This window comes from Rhyacophila brunnea, unplaced genomic scaffold (assembly GCF_057557595.1).
Source record: "Rhyacophila brunnea isolate RB1 unplaced genomic scaffold, BYU_Rbru_1.0 scaffold_21, whole genome shotgun sequence".
NCBI classification, from domain to species: Eukaryota; Metazoa; Arthropoda; class Insecta; order Trichoptera; family Rhyacophilidae; genus Rhyacophila; species Rhyacophila brunnea.
The window spans coordinates 1,988,964-2,009,555 of NW_028232871.1; the positions used below are offsets into that span (position 1 = coordinate 1,988,964).

General features: G+C 34.4%; 2 protein-coding genes across 2 annotated transcripts; one reads left to right on the top strand and one right to left on the bottom strand.

Annotated features, from left to right (window-relative positions):
• Positions 1 to 942: 942 nt before the first annotated feature.
• LOC147070599 (transmembrane protein 185B) lies at positions 943 to 10,930 on the bottom strand. The gene is made up of 7 exons (XM_085949153.1): positions 10,856 to 10,930; positions 10,451 to 10,627; positions 7,228 to 7,435; positions 6,279 to 6,408; positions 3,638 to 3,768; positions 1,848 to 1,971; positions 943 to 1,371 (listed from the first exon to the last, which is right to left on the bottom strand). Exons 1-7 carry the CDS (start codon positions 10,891 to 10,893, stop codon positions 1,064 to 1,066), a joined length of 1,116 nt encoding a protein of 371 aa, XP_085805279.1. The 5' UTR covers positions 10,894 to 10,930; the 3' UTR covers positions 943 to 1,063.
• A 422-nt stretch (positions 10,931 to 11,352) lies between these two features.
• Positions 11,353 to 16,640, top strand: APP-BP1 (Nedd8-activating enzyme E1 regulatory subunit APP-BP1). The gene has a single exon (XM_085948887.1). The coding sequence runs from the start codon at positions 11,513 to 11,515 to the stop codon at positions 13,118 to 13,120; it is 1,608 nt and encodes a 535-aa protein (XP_085805013.1). The 5' UTR covers positions 11,353 to 11,512; the 3' UTR covers positions 13,121 to 16,640.
• Positions 16,641 to 20,592: the final 3,952 nt, after the last annotated feature.

Below are 20,592 nucleotides of genomic sequence, written 5' to 3' on the forward strand. Positions count from 1 at the left end.
AAAATGTTTTCATTAGTTATTTACACATTTAAAGTTTATTGTGTTGTAACACATGTCATTGACATATGCTGTAGGTTAAAGTTATGTTGCCTTCGATATAACTTGATGTGTGGCATATATAACAGTGAATATGCGTTAAATTGTGACTTTACTGTCTTGCAGTTTGAAGAATGTGTACAATACGCAAGTTATAAATAAACACGATAAGCTTTTGCGATCGGTCAATATAGTTAGAAATAAGCACAGAAAATAAATAAATTGGAACTATAGATAAAGCGGTTGTGCATCACTGTTTTAGTTATTGTGAGACTGGGCTATATTTTACCATATTGCAATCAAATATTTTGACCATTGCAGGAATATATAATACATTTTCAAAACGAATGATTTATACGTTTGTGATTGTTCACCTAAATATTTTGGTAATATCTGTACATGTTCCGTTGAATCAGTGAACTTGCCTAATATGTGAATAATTACGATTCAATTCCATATTGTGAAGCGATTTGACGATTCGTCTCGTACTCATTTCAGGATTGGTGAACATACTGAAGATGGTTACAAATAAATTTGCAATGTGAAATTAATCGCAGCTAATTTAAACAGTAGATGAGCATGTTGAGCATCAGATCTAGCATTTTTGAGTAAGCTTATCTTTAAAAAAAATGCATTTAGCTCATGATGTTACAGCTAGTGTATTTTGAACACCGAAAATAGATTTATAAGTTACAGGAACGGAATTTCTAAAATTGCTGGGTAAAAAATTTTGGCCTAGCAAATTGCAATTTAGCATTTTTTTCCCCGACACTCTGTCTGGCATATATTTTTGGTCAACACTAGGCAACAGTCCTTGATCAACTTCACTTTTATAATATTTAGGCTCCGACTAGGAGTGAAGGTTTTCTTCAACATCATTGAGACACACTAAAGCTCTCGCCGGCAGAATGTTTGTCATTAATTAATACCTTAAATCACACATAACTACTTGTCAACATTTCAATATAACAAATTCAGTATTTAACGACTATAAATTGAGTTAAACGTAATATTAAAGTGATCATTCTCAATCAGGTATGTCTATGCTTATGATTGGGACGACGGGTTTCAGGAGTTCATTCTTTTTCTGGTTCTTCGTGGACTTTTTGCAGGCCTTCTCTTTGGGGCGCGAGGTCCGCCTGTCGCGGAACTGCTCAACGGAGTTGATGTTTTGGTGTACGTCCGCGTTGATGGGATTGCCCCCGGTCGCAGTCCGGTTTGCAATCCCGCTCTGTTGATTGGAGTCATTGTTGTAGGCGATGTTCGCGTACTCCTGAAGCAATGGAAACACGGAGAGCAGGAACTGGCAGAAATCTTTTCGCATTCCAAACCACCCTGTAATAAAACGCAACAATATTTTTTATACCTATATTACATAATGCACATATTCAGTCGATTCCGCTTAATTGGAACACATCAGAACTAGGGCATTTTGGCCCAATTAAGCAAATTCCACATAAAATTAAACAATTTTCAAAAAACAAATGATTTATTTCTATATAATGATCAGGAGAATCATAAATTCTAAAATAAATAATAAGTAGGTACATTCATACAATTTATTTGCGCATCTTGGTAAGGGTTGGTTATAAGTTTTTAAATATAATTGACAAAAAAACAAATTTACACATATGTCGCACACGTGAGGCAGTGTAGCGGTAAACTTGAACAACAGGCGCTGTGCCACACCGATGCGACGGTTAACATTATGTGATATGTCTCCACAGCTTATATCCACCCTTCGCTACTGCAAGAAATAGATTAGCTTAGAGTAGTAATTATATAAATATAATAGTGTAGGAAATACTTACATCGATTCCCACCCTTAGCACCGAAAGACATTAATATTAACGTAGCGTAGCTAACAAACAGAGGACTAACAACAACTATGTACGACAGCGACAATCCATCGTCTAATTTATTCGCTAAAAGCACCTGAAAAATAAAAACAAAAACATTATTTCATTCAAACACATCCAACTATTACATAATACCAATGAGGTTTTATTTCACTGTCGCTAAAAAAGATCCTCATATACACCAAAATAGTAAATTAAACACTGTCAGTTAGAACGTTCATGAAATTAACAATACGTCGTAAAATTTCCATATTTAACTATTGTTTAAGTATTCAATTAGCCTGTAATAGTGGTGTAATAGTGGTCAGAGGGCATAATACATTTTTTTTATATAACATGCTTGATAGCAATTCCAATGCTTTTAGTATGGTTGAATTGGCAACAAAAAAATTAATGTTCACTAAGTTGGCATAATAAAATGGAATAATAAAAAAAATATGGAGGTAAATTTTTGTACATTATTATATAAATATGTTGTAAAATATCTTTAATTTTTCAGACATATCCAATCAATTATCTGAATTAGGGATTCCAATTCCGGGATCCCGAGCTATTTTCGATACCTATGTATCCCGGGATTGGTAAATTGTAATCCCGAAATCCCGGGATCAGAATTTTGGCTCGGGATTGGATTCCTTAATATGAATGCATTATTAAAATGTAAATATTTAAAGAGAGAATTTTTTAAATGAGTAGTTTGAATTTTGAGTACTAACATTGTCTCTATTATATGACATGAAAAAGCAAATTTTTTAAAAACCGATAAATCCACATATCGTCAAAATCTAAAGCCGCATTTAGAGCAAGCAAGCGAATGTTTGTTCTTCCCCCACTCCAGCGAAATTCTTATGCTCGCTCAACAAAAAGCGAGAGAATTTCGCATGAGTGGGGGAAGAACAAACATTTTGTACCATCGCAACTAAACTGCCACAATCTAAAAAACGTCAAACAGAAAAAATCAGCTTTGAAGTTTTTACCTTTCGCATTTTTATACTGTGTTTTTGAAATATTTTTAGATATTGAATGAAGTTTTGACTTGAATTTGATCACTTAGAGATATGAAATTTTCAGTACATATACTGTGAACGATAGACAATGAAACGTAGTAATTAACTCAAAACACGTAAATTTGGACTTGTGGCGGTTTAGTTGCGAGGGTGCGATTTGCTCTCTTGGTCTAAATGCGGCTTAACAAAAACACATAAATATATTGTATAATTTCATACATTAGGTATATTATAATGATCAATTTATTAAAAGCCTTAAATGGAGATGGGCTGGACACATAGCTCGAAGAAGAGACAATCGTTGGACAAATCTAGTCATTTAGTGGTATCCAAGAAGTACAAAACGTCTGCAAGGTAGACCTAGAGGCTGCTGGATCGATGAAACGATAAAGTTCTGCGGAAGTACGTGGCGACGTAATACACAGGACCGAGAGAAGTGGAAGCAGCTTGAAGAGGCCTTCATCCAGCAGTGGATAGATTCAGGCTGATGATGATGATAATGATCAATAAATTACCAAATCCACCAAAAGCATAAAAAAAAAGTGTCCAACTTTACTTTGGTTATATGAATTGCAATAAATGGTTTATCAGCAAATATAAATATTATGTTTACTACATATAAATATTGAACTGTGGACAAATAAACGCCTGATATTTGAATATGGATGTCACAAGATATATAGTATATCATGCCAAAACCAAGGAGTTGAATTACAATTAAAAACAGAAACTTACTTGAAATATGAGGATAGGCACTACAGTAAAAGTATAAGCCAATGCCGAATTAAAACTCGTCCTGCGCTGGTGTATATTTACTTCTGGAGTGTGTAAAAGAATTCCAGCAAAGATTATGCTATATAAAACACCTGTGAAATAAAACAATTTATAATAGTTAACTACTGTAATATAAAACTTCAAATTTCCAAGCCAGGCTGAAAAACGAGGGTTATCAAGCAAGGTTGGCTATTGTAACCCTAAAAAATCTGGTTAACTTCAAATGTATAACACAGAGCTATGAGTTGCGATTTGATTTGAAGGAATGGTACGGTAAATAATAAAGAATCTTATACTGTTGAGATCTCTGAGAAAAGGAGGATAAAGGTGTAATTGAACATTTCCATTGCCTCACAACAACAAAAATAGTGTGGCTTACAGCGCCTATACACGTCCATGGATTTACTTGCACCAATAGTGTGTATTTTAAACTATTGCGATAATAACCGTTTACATGTAAAAGTGCTGATCGTTTTGACAATCCCATTTTTTAAGAGTAAGCGAGACGCGATGTTGTCATTTTATGGTACTCTTTGACAATCGTGAAAATCGGTTAACCTCAAAATGAGTCTCTGTGCAGTGTAGTTTTTTTTTTCGGCAGGCTCGCCATTATCGATCTATTGCGCAGGCGCAGATATCAAACAAATCCCAACTGTCGAGTGAAAATTCAGAAGCTTCCGAACTTTTTTGATTCATGCATACAATCTTGCAACTTGCAGGATAAAACATGTTTACATGTGCATTTTCTTGTTATGGTCGCTATAATATTATATACTGTCAGCAGTAAATCCATGCACATGTAAACGGGGTATTAAATTATTAAAATAAATCTACATTTTTGTTTCTATCAGTAAATAAGTTTCACATCATTTACATAGGTGCTGTTAGGCACGTTTTATTTGAAAAAGCATAATGGTCGGAGTTTGAAACACGGCAAACGTCATTTTCTGTAACCGGCATTTGACCAAGTGACACCGATTCTCGAAATAGTGCAACAATACAAAAAAAAAATACTGGAAGATTTTTGCATTTAGAACAGATAGTCGAACAAACTTTGCGGTTTTTATTTTTGCAATATTGCATAAAATATGCACATCTCTAATTATCATTAGATACGACTTATGCCGGCGCTCCATTGGCACGCAAGTCAGACAATTTACAATCTTCGGACTTTTTTTTCACATGGAGCACCCCATATCTGCGGACTTTTTAGTCCGCAGACCAGGCTCGTTGGATTTCAAACATGTTTGATATTTTACTCTCCGAGTTGCCAGACTTCGTCCGTCGATCGCTATGCAAATTCGATAAGAAATTAATACACAATCATTCGGACCGCAAAAAAATCTGTATTTGTTTTAAACATTTTCATTGATTAATTTGTTAATTTACACATAAGAAAATGAGAGATTTACCAATTATTTTTTTATTTGTATCTATGAAATTCATAAAAGAAAACGTAAAACTTGTATTGTTTTCACTGCTATATTATTTTATAGTCTACATATAAATAACACAAAATTATAGGATTATCGGAAGACATTACGATAATCGCAACTTTTGATTTTTGACAGCTCGACTTTTTTATTCGTTTGTTGATCAGTAGCAGAGCATAGACAAATCAGACGATTTATTGTCCTCGGACTTTTGGCTCGCGAATAGAGCGCTGGCATTAAAAATAGAGTTGAACAGTTTATACGTAATAAACAGAATTTCGTCTGGTTTTGTGCACATTAATATTATTTACGCATTATCTAGACATCATTTTTTGTAATTGTTAACAGTTACATTTAATTCAATAAAAAAATTATCATGTTTTATTTTGACAAAATTTAGGTCAACATAATAATATCTTTGCGAACAACTATTTTCGTAAATAAATTGTACGAAACCGAATTGAAGGCGTCCCCCGAGGGGGTCTATATAATAGATCAAAAAGTGATTTTATTGACTAAAACGGGTCTATATAGCATTGCTCACGTTATTGGAAGGTTTTATTATTTTATCTCCCACAGATTTTGAGATATTAAGCTTCAATTACATTGAGCTTCTTTACGAGCTGTTTGTTGGCGAATTTATAATCTGCCTGTAAAGTCGCCCAGTGTAATCATCGAACATGTTAGCTTGTTCGATGATTACACTATGCGACTTTACAGGCAGATTATAAATTCGCCAACAAACAGCTCGTAAAGAAGCTCAATGTAATTGACGCTTTAGCAATACTAAAATGCTTACCATAGAAGAGAGATCTATATGATTATTTTATTATCCAAAATAAAAAAAATAAAAATTTTGTCAAAGATATACTCCAAAAGTATGCAATATCGAATAAAACGTTTTTTTCCTCTCCTGAACAATTTTGTTTTTGTATATAGACCCCTTTTCGGGGGACACCTTCATATAAAATGCAATATGTGTAGAATTTGAAGTCTTCAATTATAAATGGCATCAAGCCAATAATAATGAATATCATGTAACTTTTATAAATATATAAATTATATAAACACTATTGTAAGAAAAGGTTCGTAGCCTATCCATGTTCATGTATCAATATACTTATTACCATATTTTGAATGATAGTATTAAAATCAATACCCATCCTTACCTACTAAACTGAGACACATCAATATCCAGAATGGGACAAAAACTACTTCCCATGTCCATGTGATAAAACCATCTAGTTTTAGCGCCAAAAATATGAACTGTAGAATATTGACTGCGCAAAAAAGCTCCAACTGTAAATATACATTGAGAAATTAGGAATATTGTCAATTGTGTAAATGTTATGAATCAGTCTTGAATTTAAAAAAAATCAATTGGTGGGCTGAGCATTAAAAGGGTACAAGTCACATGTAAAATAAAAAAAGTTCCAAGTAGTTTTCATATCACTATATAAGTACCTATTTTCTGTGAAAAGTTATATGAATTCTATTCTGAACACTGGAGTAGATTCAATAAACTCCTATGAATAACATTATATTTTAACACAATCACTGCTGACCTGTTCATTAATATTTAATTACCACATTGGTACTGTTCGGTTATACGGAATACAGCGGAAAATGCATTTTGAAAATAGCCGATAAACTGGATTATTTGTTAGGTTAACCTAACCAAACCTAACCTAACCTAACCTAAACTAACCCAAACTAACAAATAATCCAGTTTATCGGCTATTTTCAAAATGCGTTTTCCGCTGTATTCCGTATAACCGAACAGTACCACCACATTTAAATATCAGGTTAATTATATCGAATTGCCAGGTAATGCAAACGCGCCAGTCGCGTTGTCAGCACTATTTGAGTTAATGTTATTCCCTGATTTGTACCGCCAAAACACAATCTTGTCTTGGCATAGGAATAATGTAGGTACCATTTGGGAACCATACTTCGTTTACAGAATAATCATAAAAGTTATGTAAATTTTATTATCGCATCTTCAACATTGAAGTCGATTTACTAAATTTGGTTACCCATACACTTAGATCCTTTTAATCCTCAGCTCTTCATTTATCGTTATCTTGTAAATAATTTACATATTATTACAATACAAACCTCAAAGCTTCTATCATGTTTCAATGCCCAAATGCAGACGGCTATTGACACAATGCTGATAAATATTAACGGAATAAACACCAGAATCCAAAGATGGCGGAAGGAATTGAGTTTATCGCAAACTAGCAGTTCAAACATCAGCAATATCAGATGCAGAGCTAAACTTATCAGCATCGCTTTGTAATGGACGTATGCTTCCCCTTCCAATCTGAAATTAAACATTAAACATAGTTACAGTTATTTTTTACAATAAAATCTATATAAATAGGGAGCGGAAAAGAGTAGGTATGAAGCAAAAGGGGTTCTCTCCATTTTTGAAATCACTCTTCAAATTAAACCAAATAACTTTATTATTTTTAATTTTAACAATGGTCAAAGTAGCTCAGTACTATTAGCTATATTAATATAGTATCTAATATATAAAAATTAATATTTGTGTGTTTGTTTGTTCGTATTTAATGCGCAGCCATACCGTTCATCCGATTGCGATAAAACTTTGTAAACTTATTGCTTGCACTTGCGGGAAGAGTATAGGCTATACTAATATATAAAAATGAATGTCTGTCTGTCTGTCTGTGTGTCTGTCCCGTATGCGTTCCTATACCATTCATCCGATTGCAATGAAATTTTAGTAAGTGGTTGTATGCATACCCATAAAGGTTTCTGAATTAGAAAAATCATCATCTTCTTCTTCTTCTTCATTATATTTTCTTTTATTCGTATGGTTCCTATACCATTCATCCGATTGCAATGAAATTTTGGTAAGTGGTTGTATGCACACCCATAAAGGTTTCTGAATTAGAAAAATCATCATCTTCTTCTTCTTCTTCATTCTATCTTCTTTTATTCGTATGGTTCCTATACCATTCATCCGATTGCAATGAAATTTTGGTAAATGGTTGTATGCACACCCATGAAGGTTTCTAAATTAGAAAAATCATCATCTTCTTCTTCTTCTTCATTCTATCTTCTTTTATTCGTATGGTCCCTATACCATTCATCCGATTGCGATGAAACCTTCATCAGTTGTTGTGGTAACACCCGCAATGGTTTTTGAATTAGTACAACCATCTTCTTCTTCTTCTTCTTCTTCTATTCTATATTCTTCTATTCGTATGGTCCCTTATGGTATGCGTTCTTATGCCATTCATCCGATTGTGATGAAATTTTGACCAGTTGTTGTCCGCAAGCCCGCAAAGGTTTTTGAATTAGTACAACCATCTTCTTCTTCTTCTATTCGTATGCGTTCCTATACCATTAATCCGATTGCAATGAAACTTTGGTGAGTTGTCATGCGCATGCCCACGAAGGTTTCTGAATTAGAAAATCATCTTCTTCTACTATTCGTATGCGTTCCTATACCATTCATCCGATTGCGATGAAACTTTTGTCAGTTGTGTGCGGTTTCTAAATTATTATTATATAACATACAAAGTTTGTTGTTTGTTTGTTCCATCCAATTTTGATTTTTTTTTTACTACATATTTATAACATTAATAACGTTTTCATATTTTGGATTCGATTTTAATTTAGTGTTCTTATGTTTGACCTTTACTCATATTATAATTATTTTCATATTGCCATATTGTATTACACAGATATTTTAATATTAAAGAAATAATTACCTCTTATTATTTTTCAAATATCTAAGATAAATATATCCACGAAGCGACCCCGTGCGAAGCCGGGTACTTCAGCTAGTAATTAATAAAAATAACTTTCAAAACGATTATAAAAGAAAATGCTTCTCTCTCTCTCTCTACTCTTTTGTTTACATGTGGCATCTGGTGAACAAGAGTAAACATAGATTAACACAACGCAGGCTCTCTTTCTATCATATCTTGACACCTACTTGCATTTAGTTTTAAGTTTAGAAAATTAGTTAACTTAGTGTCATTCTGACGATGGGTTAATAGCCTGAAATGGCTGTCAACATAAATAACTCTTATTGCAGAATTAACAAAAAACTTTGTTTTAAACCATTATAATGGAGTTCTAGTATGTCAATTCATTAATAGAAATAGTAATTCCAAGCAATCCGATATGGAGCAGAAGAAGAGGCAGCTAAAATATCATTGGCTAGATGAAGCTATCAATGACTACCATATATTTAAGGTACTGAATTGGGAAGCGGCCACTTTGGATTGGGACAGCTGGAGAGAGTTGGAGGAGGACACCAGGACTCACCCTGGGTTGTCGTCCTGTTGATGATGACATATATATATAAATAATACCAGTGTTAAATTTAAGTGAGTAATGGTGGTTTGTATGTAATATACTTGCAGTATATAATTTTATAATATTTACTACACTTGACGAGTCAACAAATAATAAATGTTTATCTTCTAATAATAACAATTTACAATCATCATTATATTGGATGTTTATTACGTGTTATCTTGAATCTTAGAATTTGTTTAAAATTGTATAATGGTAAAATTTGTTTGAATAATTTCATTGCTGTTACATTTTGAAGTTATCAAGACCAAACCAAATTATTTTCCGATAGATGGTGTCATCAATAATATTGATGCCTTCAAAATGTGTTGTTGGCATCGAATTTTTTGTATTACTTGGACAGAGCAAAGGATGAACCAGTCAATTATCCAGAGATTCGAGATACGAGAACGGCTTACGACAATAATGATTATGTCTAAGATGAATTTTGCAGTTTTTTGGGCATATTATTCTTTGTGGAATGGATAGTCTAGAGAAACTGGTGGTTTTGGGTAGGCTCCAGGGAAGGCGAGGCAGAGAAAGACCGTTGGCGCCCTGGAACGACCAAGTAAAGGAATTTATTGAGGGCAGCCTTCCTACCCTAAGAGAAGCAGAGGACTGTAAGGGGTGGAGAATATTGGTTGGAAGGTGGTTGCATTTCAGAATGGTTAGTTCTCAGCTAAGAAGATGGACCTAAAGAAGTCTTCGGCCGAATTCGGAACTAAAATCACCAGTTTTATGTCATAATTTTCTGTACTACATCCCTTGGTGGGTCTTGTCCTCCACCAAAAACTTTTTCAATCCCAGATGATCCCATACCGCCGCTTTTCAATTGGTTGTCCGAGCGTCCTTAAATCTCTCACGGTGCAGTCCAGTTATTTCAATTTCGGCTGTCCAGATCTTCTTTTACCACAATTTTGGTACAAAAAGGGTATAACTTGAGTAATAAAGTTAAATAAATAAATCTATAAATAACAATTATTGTAATGTTATAGAGTGATCTAACCTGAAATGTGGATATCTCCACCACACGTATGTTCCCACGGTAGCGCCTAGTATGACCAACATCTTCCATGCCCAAATTGGGGCAAACACTGCCCAATATGACCAAGTGATCACATTGTCAAGTCTTAACGCTAGCAAGGCAGTAAATATGAGAAGACATGTATGCACCACGAATTTGCTGTAAACAACACATTTTTAAGACGTAGCAAAATAAATGCTCATGAATTAATTCGATAATACTTTTACTATGAACAACTACGTATCCAAGGCTGCCAGTTCGCAGTTCGTCATTCAACAGGTTATGAATAGCTTAGGAATATAATTTAAAATAACACAAGAGGTAGTAATAAAGAAGTAATTAGTTAATGTGTAGTAATACACAGTTTATAATTATTAGAAATTATACCTTGGATTAAAATCTTGAAATAATGTTTGTAAATTCATGCTTTTGACGTTTACGCTGTTTATGAAATAATATAGTGTTACTAGTTCAAGTCAATGAAGTTATAAAGGTAATAAAGGTATTGCGTTTGCAAAATTTAAAAAATTCGAAAACCTTCATAGTTTTATAAAAAATATTATTTAAATAATTAAAAATAGCTTGAAGTTTTCAAATAAACATTGATAGGTACTTTTTGATTTATTTTAAGACTAAATTAGTCAATTTATTTGAAAAATATTAAAACTTTGTTCCTGTTTGCATGATTTAAAAACATCAAATAATTTTAAAAGTAAACAACTATAAGAATATTTTTTAATTGGGTAAAAAAGTAGATCCCAAGTACGTACCTACTGATAAGTTAAAACAATTTTTAAGGTTATTTAAATGGTATAATTTCAAAGAGATTATTTATATAATGGTGATCATAGATAATATAGGTAGGTATGTAAAATGATGACACTGTTTGTTTGAACAAGTGGAACCATAAACCCAAATAACTTTAAAAAATAGCTGTCAGAGTATTGAATGTCACTTTTAAGGTTAAGCCGGCTTACGTCTATTTATTAAGAAAGTTGCTAAAGTTATTATTTCGTTATTTTGCGTTTAAATCATCAGTCAGTTATGGCTTCACCGTCGCCAAAATCTCCTGAACAATCTGAGAAACATCGGCAGTACGACCGCCAACTGAGGCTGTGGGGAGATCACGGCCAATCGGCGCTTGAAAACGGACATGTTTGCCTAATAAACGCCACTGCGCTCGGAACAGAGACATTAAAATCCTTAATTCTACCCGGAATAGGTGCGTTTACAATCGTCGATGAAAATAATGTCAAAGAAGAGGATGTCGGATGCAATTTCTTCTTGGAACCGACAAGCGTTGGAAGTAGTAGAGCTTCGGAAACAGTGAAATATTTACTAGAATTGAACCCGGCGGTCCATGGGTACGCTGTCACCGAATCCGCCGATCAATTGCTAAAAGAACATCCTGATTTTTTCCATACGTTCTCGGTTGTCATTGCGACAGCTCTACCTGAAAGGACATTGATAGATCTATCGCAAAACTTATGGCAAGCTGATATTCCACTGATAGTTTGCCGTTCAATCGGATTTTTAGGATGCTTACGCATTCAAGTGAAAGAGCATGCGGTGATCGAAGCTCATCCTGACAATCAGCCGCCCGATTTGAGATTGGACTCGCCGTTCGCCTCACTCGTCAAGTATATGGAAGGATTCAATCTTGAATCCATGGAATTCAAAGAACATGCCCACGTACCTTGGCTATTAGTGCTCTACAAGTGTCTTCAGGTTTGGAGAGATTCTCACGAAGGCAGATGGCCTTTGAGCCGCCGAGATAAAGATCAGGTGAGGGATATCATAAAAGCTAACATTAAAAAAGATGAAAACGGTATACCTTTAGATGAAGAAAACTTCGAAGAAGCTCTCAGAGCCGTCAACAGTGCGGTCATAGAAACTATTCTGCCGAAAGACATCAAAAGTATTCTCTATGACAGTTCTTGCATTAACCTCACTCAAAAAAGCTCGCCATTTTGGATAATGTGTTCCGCACTGCGGGGTTTTGTTGAGAATGAAGGCAAAGGGTTTTTACCTCTTCGTGGCGTCATACCGGACATGACAGCTTCTACCCACGATTACGTAGCATTACAAAATATTTACCGCGCCAAAGCCTCCTCCGATGCTGAAGCAGTGTATCGAAGAGTCCAACAGCTTGTTATTGAACTCGGCGCTGAGAGTATAAATGAAACAGACGTCAAACTAATCTGCCGACACGCGTCTTCTCTGTATCTCCTCAGAGGAACGTGTATATTTGACGAATACCAACAAAATAACTCAGTAGCCGGTTACATCGCGAAGCATTTGGAGGAACCGGATCCTATGATGCTTCACTATGTGTTATTGCGAGGAGCGGAACGATTCCAAGCCGAACAGTGCCGGGCGCCGGGAGAATGGGAACAAGAAACTGATATTTCCGAACTCAAGAGTTGCGTCACTAAATTGCTCGGAGAGTGGTCGTGTTCACCGCTAGCGAAGGACGATCACGTCCATGAGATGTGCCGGTACGGAGGCTGCGAGATTCACAGCGTCTCCGCCTTCATGGGAGGATGTGCGGCGCAAGAAATCATCAAACTTATTACTAAGCAATACATTCCTATAAATAATATGTTCATTCATGAAGCCACAACATCTAACTCGGCCACTTTTACTTTCTGAGAATGAATTACTTAATTGGGGTCGCTCTGATAAAATTCAACTGAATCAAATTGAAGATTGACATTCTAAAGCAGACTTAGTCTAAAATGATAATTTTTCATGTTTTAATGGAATATGTTGAAATCTATAATCTATCTATAGGCTCATAATTCATTTGTATCAAAAAATCATGTCACAGAAAGTACTTGTGGTTTTTCTTCAAAAACCGCCATGAAGGAAAAGAAGAATTTAGAATCAATTTTGATTTAATTTTTAATGGTTTTTTAATGTATACCTACTCGAAAGATGATGGTACCAAAAAATAACGATTAACACGTTTAACGATAATATATTTCATAATTATTCAAACAAATGTTACCGTGTGCTTAATCTTTTAGATTATGCAAATCAATCGACAGTGGCTGGTAATTTGAGTTTAAAGTCGGACGATGTGCGTGATTAACATGATTTGTATGTGCGGCCTGTTGATAACTCGCTGAATTTATAGAACCGGTTAAGTATATCAAAATCATAATAATGATTATCATAAAAATGTCACTTCAATTTTTATTGGATGAATCTGTATTTTTTTATGACCTATTTATATCCTAAGCTAATTTTAGTAACTAGTAAAAAATCACAGCTTTCCTGCGTAACTATATCCTTTCTAGTTTATTTCTCGTTTATGAAAAACAACTGCATAGAAGTGTCACTTATTTTCATTATGCTATGTATTTACAACATATATGTCGTCATTGTTCTGGCAGAAGACAATAATTCGAAAAAATGACATATTGAGTTATTTATACCAAAATGTTCCTTATTTCAAACTTTACCGTCTGGAAACCTTCTTAATAAATAAACAGTCTTTATTTTAAAGTCATCCTTTTTACGATTACTTAATAAACTCACATGATAGACCATTTCAAACATTTTAACAACTTCAAAGTCAAATTACTCAAAACTAGTATTCTCCAGTTAGTGTGTTCTGCCAGAACAGAGACGATGTTTTTAATAAGGTATTCAAGAAAGCATGATAAATCTGTATAAGTAGTCTGTTTCATCTATTACTGTACTAATCAGCCTGCTATACACAGTGACATATCGACGGTCCCTGCGTAAACTCGGACATCTACCAAAAAAGCATTTTCTGCTAAAACACTTGATATAAAATTAAAAAAAAAAATAAGTCTCACTTAATTTTGGAAAAAAAATATGTGAAAACAGACAAATACCGTAATTTTATTAAATGAACCGCGTAAATGCGGATATGTTAATATGTCTGTTTTTACATTGGACACCAGACAGTCGCATACACAGATGAATGTCAGTTTCATTATGTACTCCGTTTAAAGGCTTAATTACATTGACAGATGCGCAGATCCAACCAGATCCAACGATCCATGCCGACCGTTGTGACCAACGTCTTTACACGCAACGATTTCATCGCGTTAGTCTTTGCTTTTGATTGGTTTAAAATAAACATAGTGTTGCTATTATTAAAAATATAGGTTGACCGAAAACTATTTCTTCGTTAGATTGGTGGCCACACTGAACAGTTTTCCCTCGCAATTTTATGTCAAAACTCAGCTGTCAAACCTAACCTCGCAAGCGGGCGGTAACTTCGGATATTTTTGTACGTTCTCGGCAATCTTCGCTCGAATCTTACGAAAAATAGGATTGGTTCCAATTTACTCACGATCATTCATGATCCCAGAAAACCATAGATAATGGCCAGACGCAATCTGCCAATGTAATTTGAGCATAAGTGGCCGTTAGAGGTGCAAGTGTATTATTTTGGAAGATAATATACCTCTAAACAGTGCGGCATAAGCGTTGGACTACCATGCCGTGGGTCCCAGGTTCGAATCCTGGGTCTGCCAAGTACACAAATTGTTTTTCAATATGTGTGTGAGTCAGGGTATGGACCTAATAGGTTGAGCAAGTGGCTGACATCCATTTCTCGTAAAAAAAAAAAAAAAACTGTTAATACAAACCTCTACTCTGTGGAGGCCTATATGATCCTACTAGGATCGGACATGGTCGGAAAAAAAAAAAACAGTCTAAATTATGATGATTTCAATAGTGATAATTATAGTTGCTAATAATTGATATGACTTCGTCCCACGTAAAGTGAGACATATTATGGTAGTTGTCTCAGTAATGGATGTTTGAAAATCAACGTAAAGTCAGACAACTGCAATTCTGCCAAAAGTATATAATTTAGAATGAATGTAATAATTCATAAATAAACTATGAATAGTATTTATAATACTCATTGAATTTCAGGTGCCTAGTAATAAAAACATAGAAGTTCTAAGATTTTTGACTTCCTGTAAGTTCCTGTAAAATTGCATTTTTGTAGATGTCCGAGTTTACGTAGAGACTGTCGATATTATCTTTGAACAAAAAATGAGTGTTGTATACCTTCAAATTATAATATAAGAAAAATGTAAACAGTGAAAAATTTTGATCACCAATTACATATACAGTAGAACCTCGATATAACAGACTAATGCGCGTGAGGGGGTGTCCATTAAAGGCGAAAGTCTGTTATATAAAAACACAAACAAAATCCTATTTATTCTTCTTCGGATGATATATTCAGAAACACCCGTTGTGGAGCGACGTTAATGTTCGATGTCGACGCGCATGCTTTGGATAATCGTGCTTTGAAAAAAGAATCAAATTTTGTTCGCACTTTTGAAGTTTGCTATTTTTTTATAATCATATAATCAACTCTCTAAAACTACGAAAATCAGGCATGATGTGATACCCAGGGTCACCTTCATCTACTTCTAACCACTGTAAACATATTGAATGTTGTAATAAATGCGTCCATTCACTTTGAGTAAACAAATTAAACTGCTGTGCAGTTGTGTGAATTAGTGGCCAGCGTCGCAAACGTCAGTGCTACATTCAGTCAGCAGAACATTCTTTACAAGTGGTGGCACTTAGATTAAAACATGTATAACATTAACAGGTCCGTTATATCGAGGTCCGATATATTGAAGTTCTACTGTATCAATTATGTGTTTCACATTCTTTCAATAACACAACAATAGTCCTCGATCACACGCTCTGTTAGTTTGCAGATTTCACGTCATTATTAGTATATCGAGGCTCTCTTTAGTATGTAAGCATTTGCCATTAAAATAAATCATGTGAAATATGTTTCAGTGATGTATTAAAAATACTATATTATATCTATTGCCTACAATAATTTATTATTAGTTTTCATCATCCTAGTATTCATTGTATATATTTTCTCTCCACATTTTATGCCTGTTCAGACCAAGATACATCTATATACATCCATAAACAAATGAACATTGTATAAAAAATTCGTGAGGGAAAATAACTACAATTTAAAATCAAAATTTTCTCAGTATTTTATGTAGACAATTTTGGGTTAATAATAATTATTTCAAAAGACCCAATTTTTTTTAAGATGTTCAATAGCATTAGTAATTAATTTATGTTTGTGAAGTCAATTTTTTTTGTGTAAAGCTGGAGAAATAAATATATTGATATTCAAATTTATAGTATTGTTGATTTTTATTTATTTTTTCTTTATTTTAACTTATAACATTTTCCTCGTCTGTCAAAATTTTCATTTCCGAGTGTCTTGGTCAATATCTTACACAATCCTTCACCATTCGTCGTTATTATGATTCTTCAACACTGCAGGATCTAAGCAGGATTGTGTCATCGTTTTAACTTGGTCTGTCAACCTTCCAGAGGCCATCCTTTCATTCAACATCTCTATCAGTGCCAAAGCGTGGAGATCCAACAGAAATCATGCACACTAAACTTATTCAGTCATACTTATTTGTTTTCAATGAACTAACCAGCACCATCTGCGAATTGTATTCTTAGTTTGATGAAAAGAAATAAGTATGACACAAAGTTTAGTGTGCACTATTTATGTCAGGTCTCCACAGCCTACCTCCACTCTTCGCCACCAGTCTTAATAAATAGTTTCAACTTTTTAACGGTAAGTACATACTTGTAAGGTTTAGTTAAATATTACTATCGCAGAGTAAAATGCGCTATAGTAAGTCATGTAAATGTAATGCTTTCCATAGAAGAGTTTCAGTCATACACCAAGCTGAACCTCAGACTGTCACTTAATATAAGGAATACTTGTTTCAAATAGGCGCGCATGTACAAACACCGTTATTTGAATAGAGCATAATGGAACACGGCGGCGCCCGTATATACAAATCCGAAGCTAAGTGGGTGAACACTCGACAAGTTTTATTACGGCAATAAACGGTTTCGGCGTAAGGTGAGACCGTCATAAACCATTCGGTTCGGCTTATTTCCATGCCTTGCTGGCTCCAGGTTGACTATTTATATTATGACTATCTAGTTCTATGATTATTTTATTTTATGGTGTATATTTTTCTTTATTTCCCCATTTTTTTTTTTGCCTTGCACCCATATCATGTAGTATGGATCCAAAGAATTTCGATAAGTAGAAGGAGCCATGTGATACGTTATGTTCTGTTATAACATTTGTTTTTTTGCACATTCTGTTTATTATAATATGTATTAGGTATGTAAATATTAACTTTGGCGACATTTTTATGTGGAAATACAGAAACTACATAAATGTCATTGATTCTAATTTGTAATATATTGAATTCAATTTGTTGCTGACCCATCATTTTTTGAAATATGCGCCCGCGATGGTCGAGTCTTGACGTGTCCGCTTGTTAAGTCTCGGGTCTGTCAGATCAGTGTTGCCATCTTTTAAAAGTGGAATTATAGTACAGAGCCTCCAAAATTATAGTATTTTGGGGTAAAATATAGTACGCGTTGTCATCTGTTGAAAATGTATAGGTTTTTTTGTTTCTCAAAGACCCCTTTTTATTTAGGTACCTACTTCTTGCCACCAAAAATGCTTACCGAAGAATTCAAGAAATTTTATTTTAAGCTAAAGTCAAGGGATTTTTTTACGTTTTTCGAGCAATTTTTTTCGAAGTTCTCCAAATCATCTTATATTTCGAAATTATAATACTTTACACCAATTTATCGAACGGAAATATCGAAAAATTTGGGTACTTTTTTCCAATATTCCAAATTATAGTATTTTGGGCGTACTATACCTGTTTTATATCGTACATAGTACGCGGACCAAAATTATAGTACAAATACTATAATTATAGTACGGTTGGCAACACTGTGTCAGATTCACATGTTGTATTCAGTGACGTCCCTAGACAAAATGCCGCCCCTAGGCAGGGCCGAAATGGCGCCTTATTTTTTATAATCCTTTCATGACTCCAATATCTAAGAAATCTGTTTTATAGATACATTACTAACAAAATATAATTAGGTACCACTAAATCTAATTTTATTTAAGTAAATGTCATCTCTGCTTTAATATACAATATCGCGAGTCCACGGTTTCAGATGCATTTAAAAATACACCTGGTAACTTCCAAAACTAGCGAGTGAAATAATTCGCAAATCTGCACGTGTCATTGCTGGCGATCAAAGACGTGGCGTCCAAGGACAACGGAAGAAAACTAGACTTCACGAACCCGAAAAAAATTGCAGTCCTGTTAAATCTTTTATGTCTTCTGTATAATATTTTTGTTTCCAACCAGTGAGCTGAATTTTTTAATGAAAAGATATTTTAGTTTTTACTAAGTTTAGGTAGCTGTTTCTACATATACCTAATGATTCTTTTCTATTTGCCGCCCTTCGAATAACTGCCGCCCCCAAGCGACACTCAACCTGCCTACCCCCACGGGACGTCACTGGCTGTATTTCAATGTGTGTTTGGATCTTAATAGATTGACCAACGCTAAGAACAATTAATCCATGTGTCAGTTATTCAAAAATTTCAATTAGTTGGTATAAGTAAATCGAGCAGGATTGCAAATTCATGCAGGTAAACTGTTATTAAAATTTCTATTCATAGTGATCACTCTTACTTCCATATGTTTTGGGATGATTTAAATATAAGTGCGAAATGTATTAATATAGATACATATGGGTAAATGTAAATACTTACATCGTCTGTCACAGCATTTAGGCAGGGCTGTACTTTCAGGAAATATTTCATTATCTAAGAGTCGGCCCACATACCGGGGTCTTAGATTGCTATTGTCCTCACACCGGTACGTAAAGTGCGGAAATTATCAATTGAAGTGGTTCTCGAAATGACCACGCTTCACGTTAAACTTGCCGCAGTCTAAGTGGATTAAGCCATTTAAATGATTGGTCTCATAACCAGAGGCAGTTTTCTTTGACGCAGATGACGCTATCGATTTAAAAGGGGGCCTCGAAACAGTTCAAATCTACAACATAATCACTTAAACAGCTAACTTATTAACTTTTAGAGCGAGATAGACAGTTTACACGGCTAACTTATTGTAACAATTATAATACCTCTATACATAAATAAAATAAATTATCGTCGATAGCGGTCTTGTGTATAGAATAGACGCACAGGTATCGGTATCGTATCGAAAGAAAGTATCAAATGATATTTTTCCGAAACAATATCGCAAAATACGTTCCTAAAACCGCGTTGAAACGGTTCAAGTACGATCCAAGTACACTTGGACCGAGTGCCATCCAAGTGCACTCGTATGAGACATCTTCATCTACTTATTCCTATCCAAGCTACTTGGACCGCGCCCTACTCATCCAAGTTAGCTTGGATAGGAATAATTAGTATGAAGCTGTCACTTGGATGGCACTCGATCCATGTGTACTTGGACCGTGTCAACGCGGCTTAAACACGCCACTGTATAATGTATATAATTGACATAAATATTCCTGGACTTACCTTGCATCGATGATCAGAAAGAAGCACCAGCGTAGAGTACCTATACTTAGTAAATATCATTGGTTCCCGAAACCCTTCAATACGGCTCTGTCTCGGCTGTCCAGTTTGAAAAGGATTATGTGTTATTATCTGACCACTGGTCAAGGCAACAAAAGAATTTACTATATACGATTATCGTTTATCGGCCAGATTTTACTTCCTAGGTAGTACTTAGAATATAAAAATAAAGTACTTATTATTATTTCAAAATAATATCAGCTGCGTGTTACCATCGACTATTAATAATATTATGTATATCTAATAGTTTTATTTTATTTGTCATTGTGATAATGAGATTAGCTTTAAAGGACAGATGCATTTAGCCAGTTTGAAATATGTATGGAAACTGTTCACAGACATCCATATTAAGGCTTATACCTCATTTGAGGCATGGTCTAAAAAGATCGTGGCTAGGCGATGCATGGATTGTGTAAATGACGCGTGCCGAACGAAATATAATTTGTCATATAAATCCAAAATGCGTCCATTTAATGTTCTGTTTATTGTTCTATTAGTAACAATAATAATATATTCATTAACATGTTTTCTTTTTCAAGTAAATGGGTAACGTTTTTAAGTCATTTTTACACGATTTAAGAATTAATACCCCCGTCGCCATCACGAAACAAATTGACGTGTTCACAGC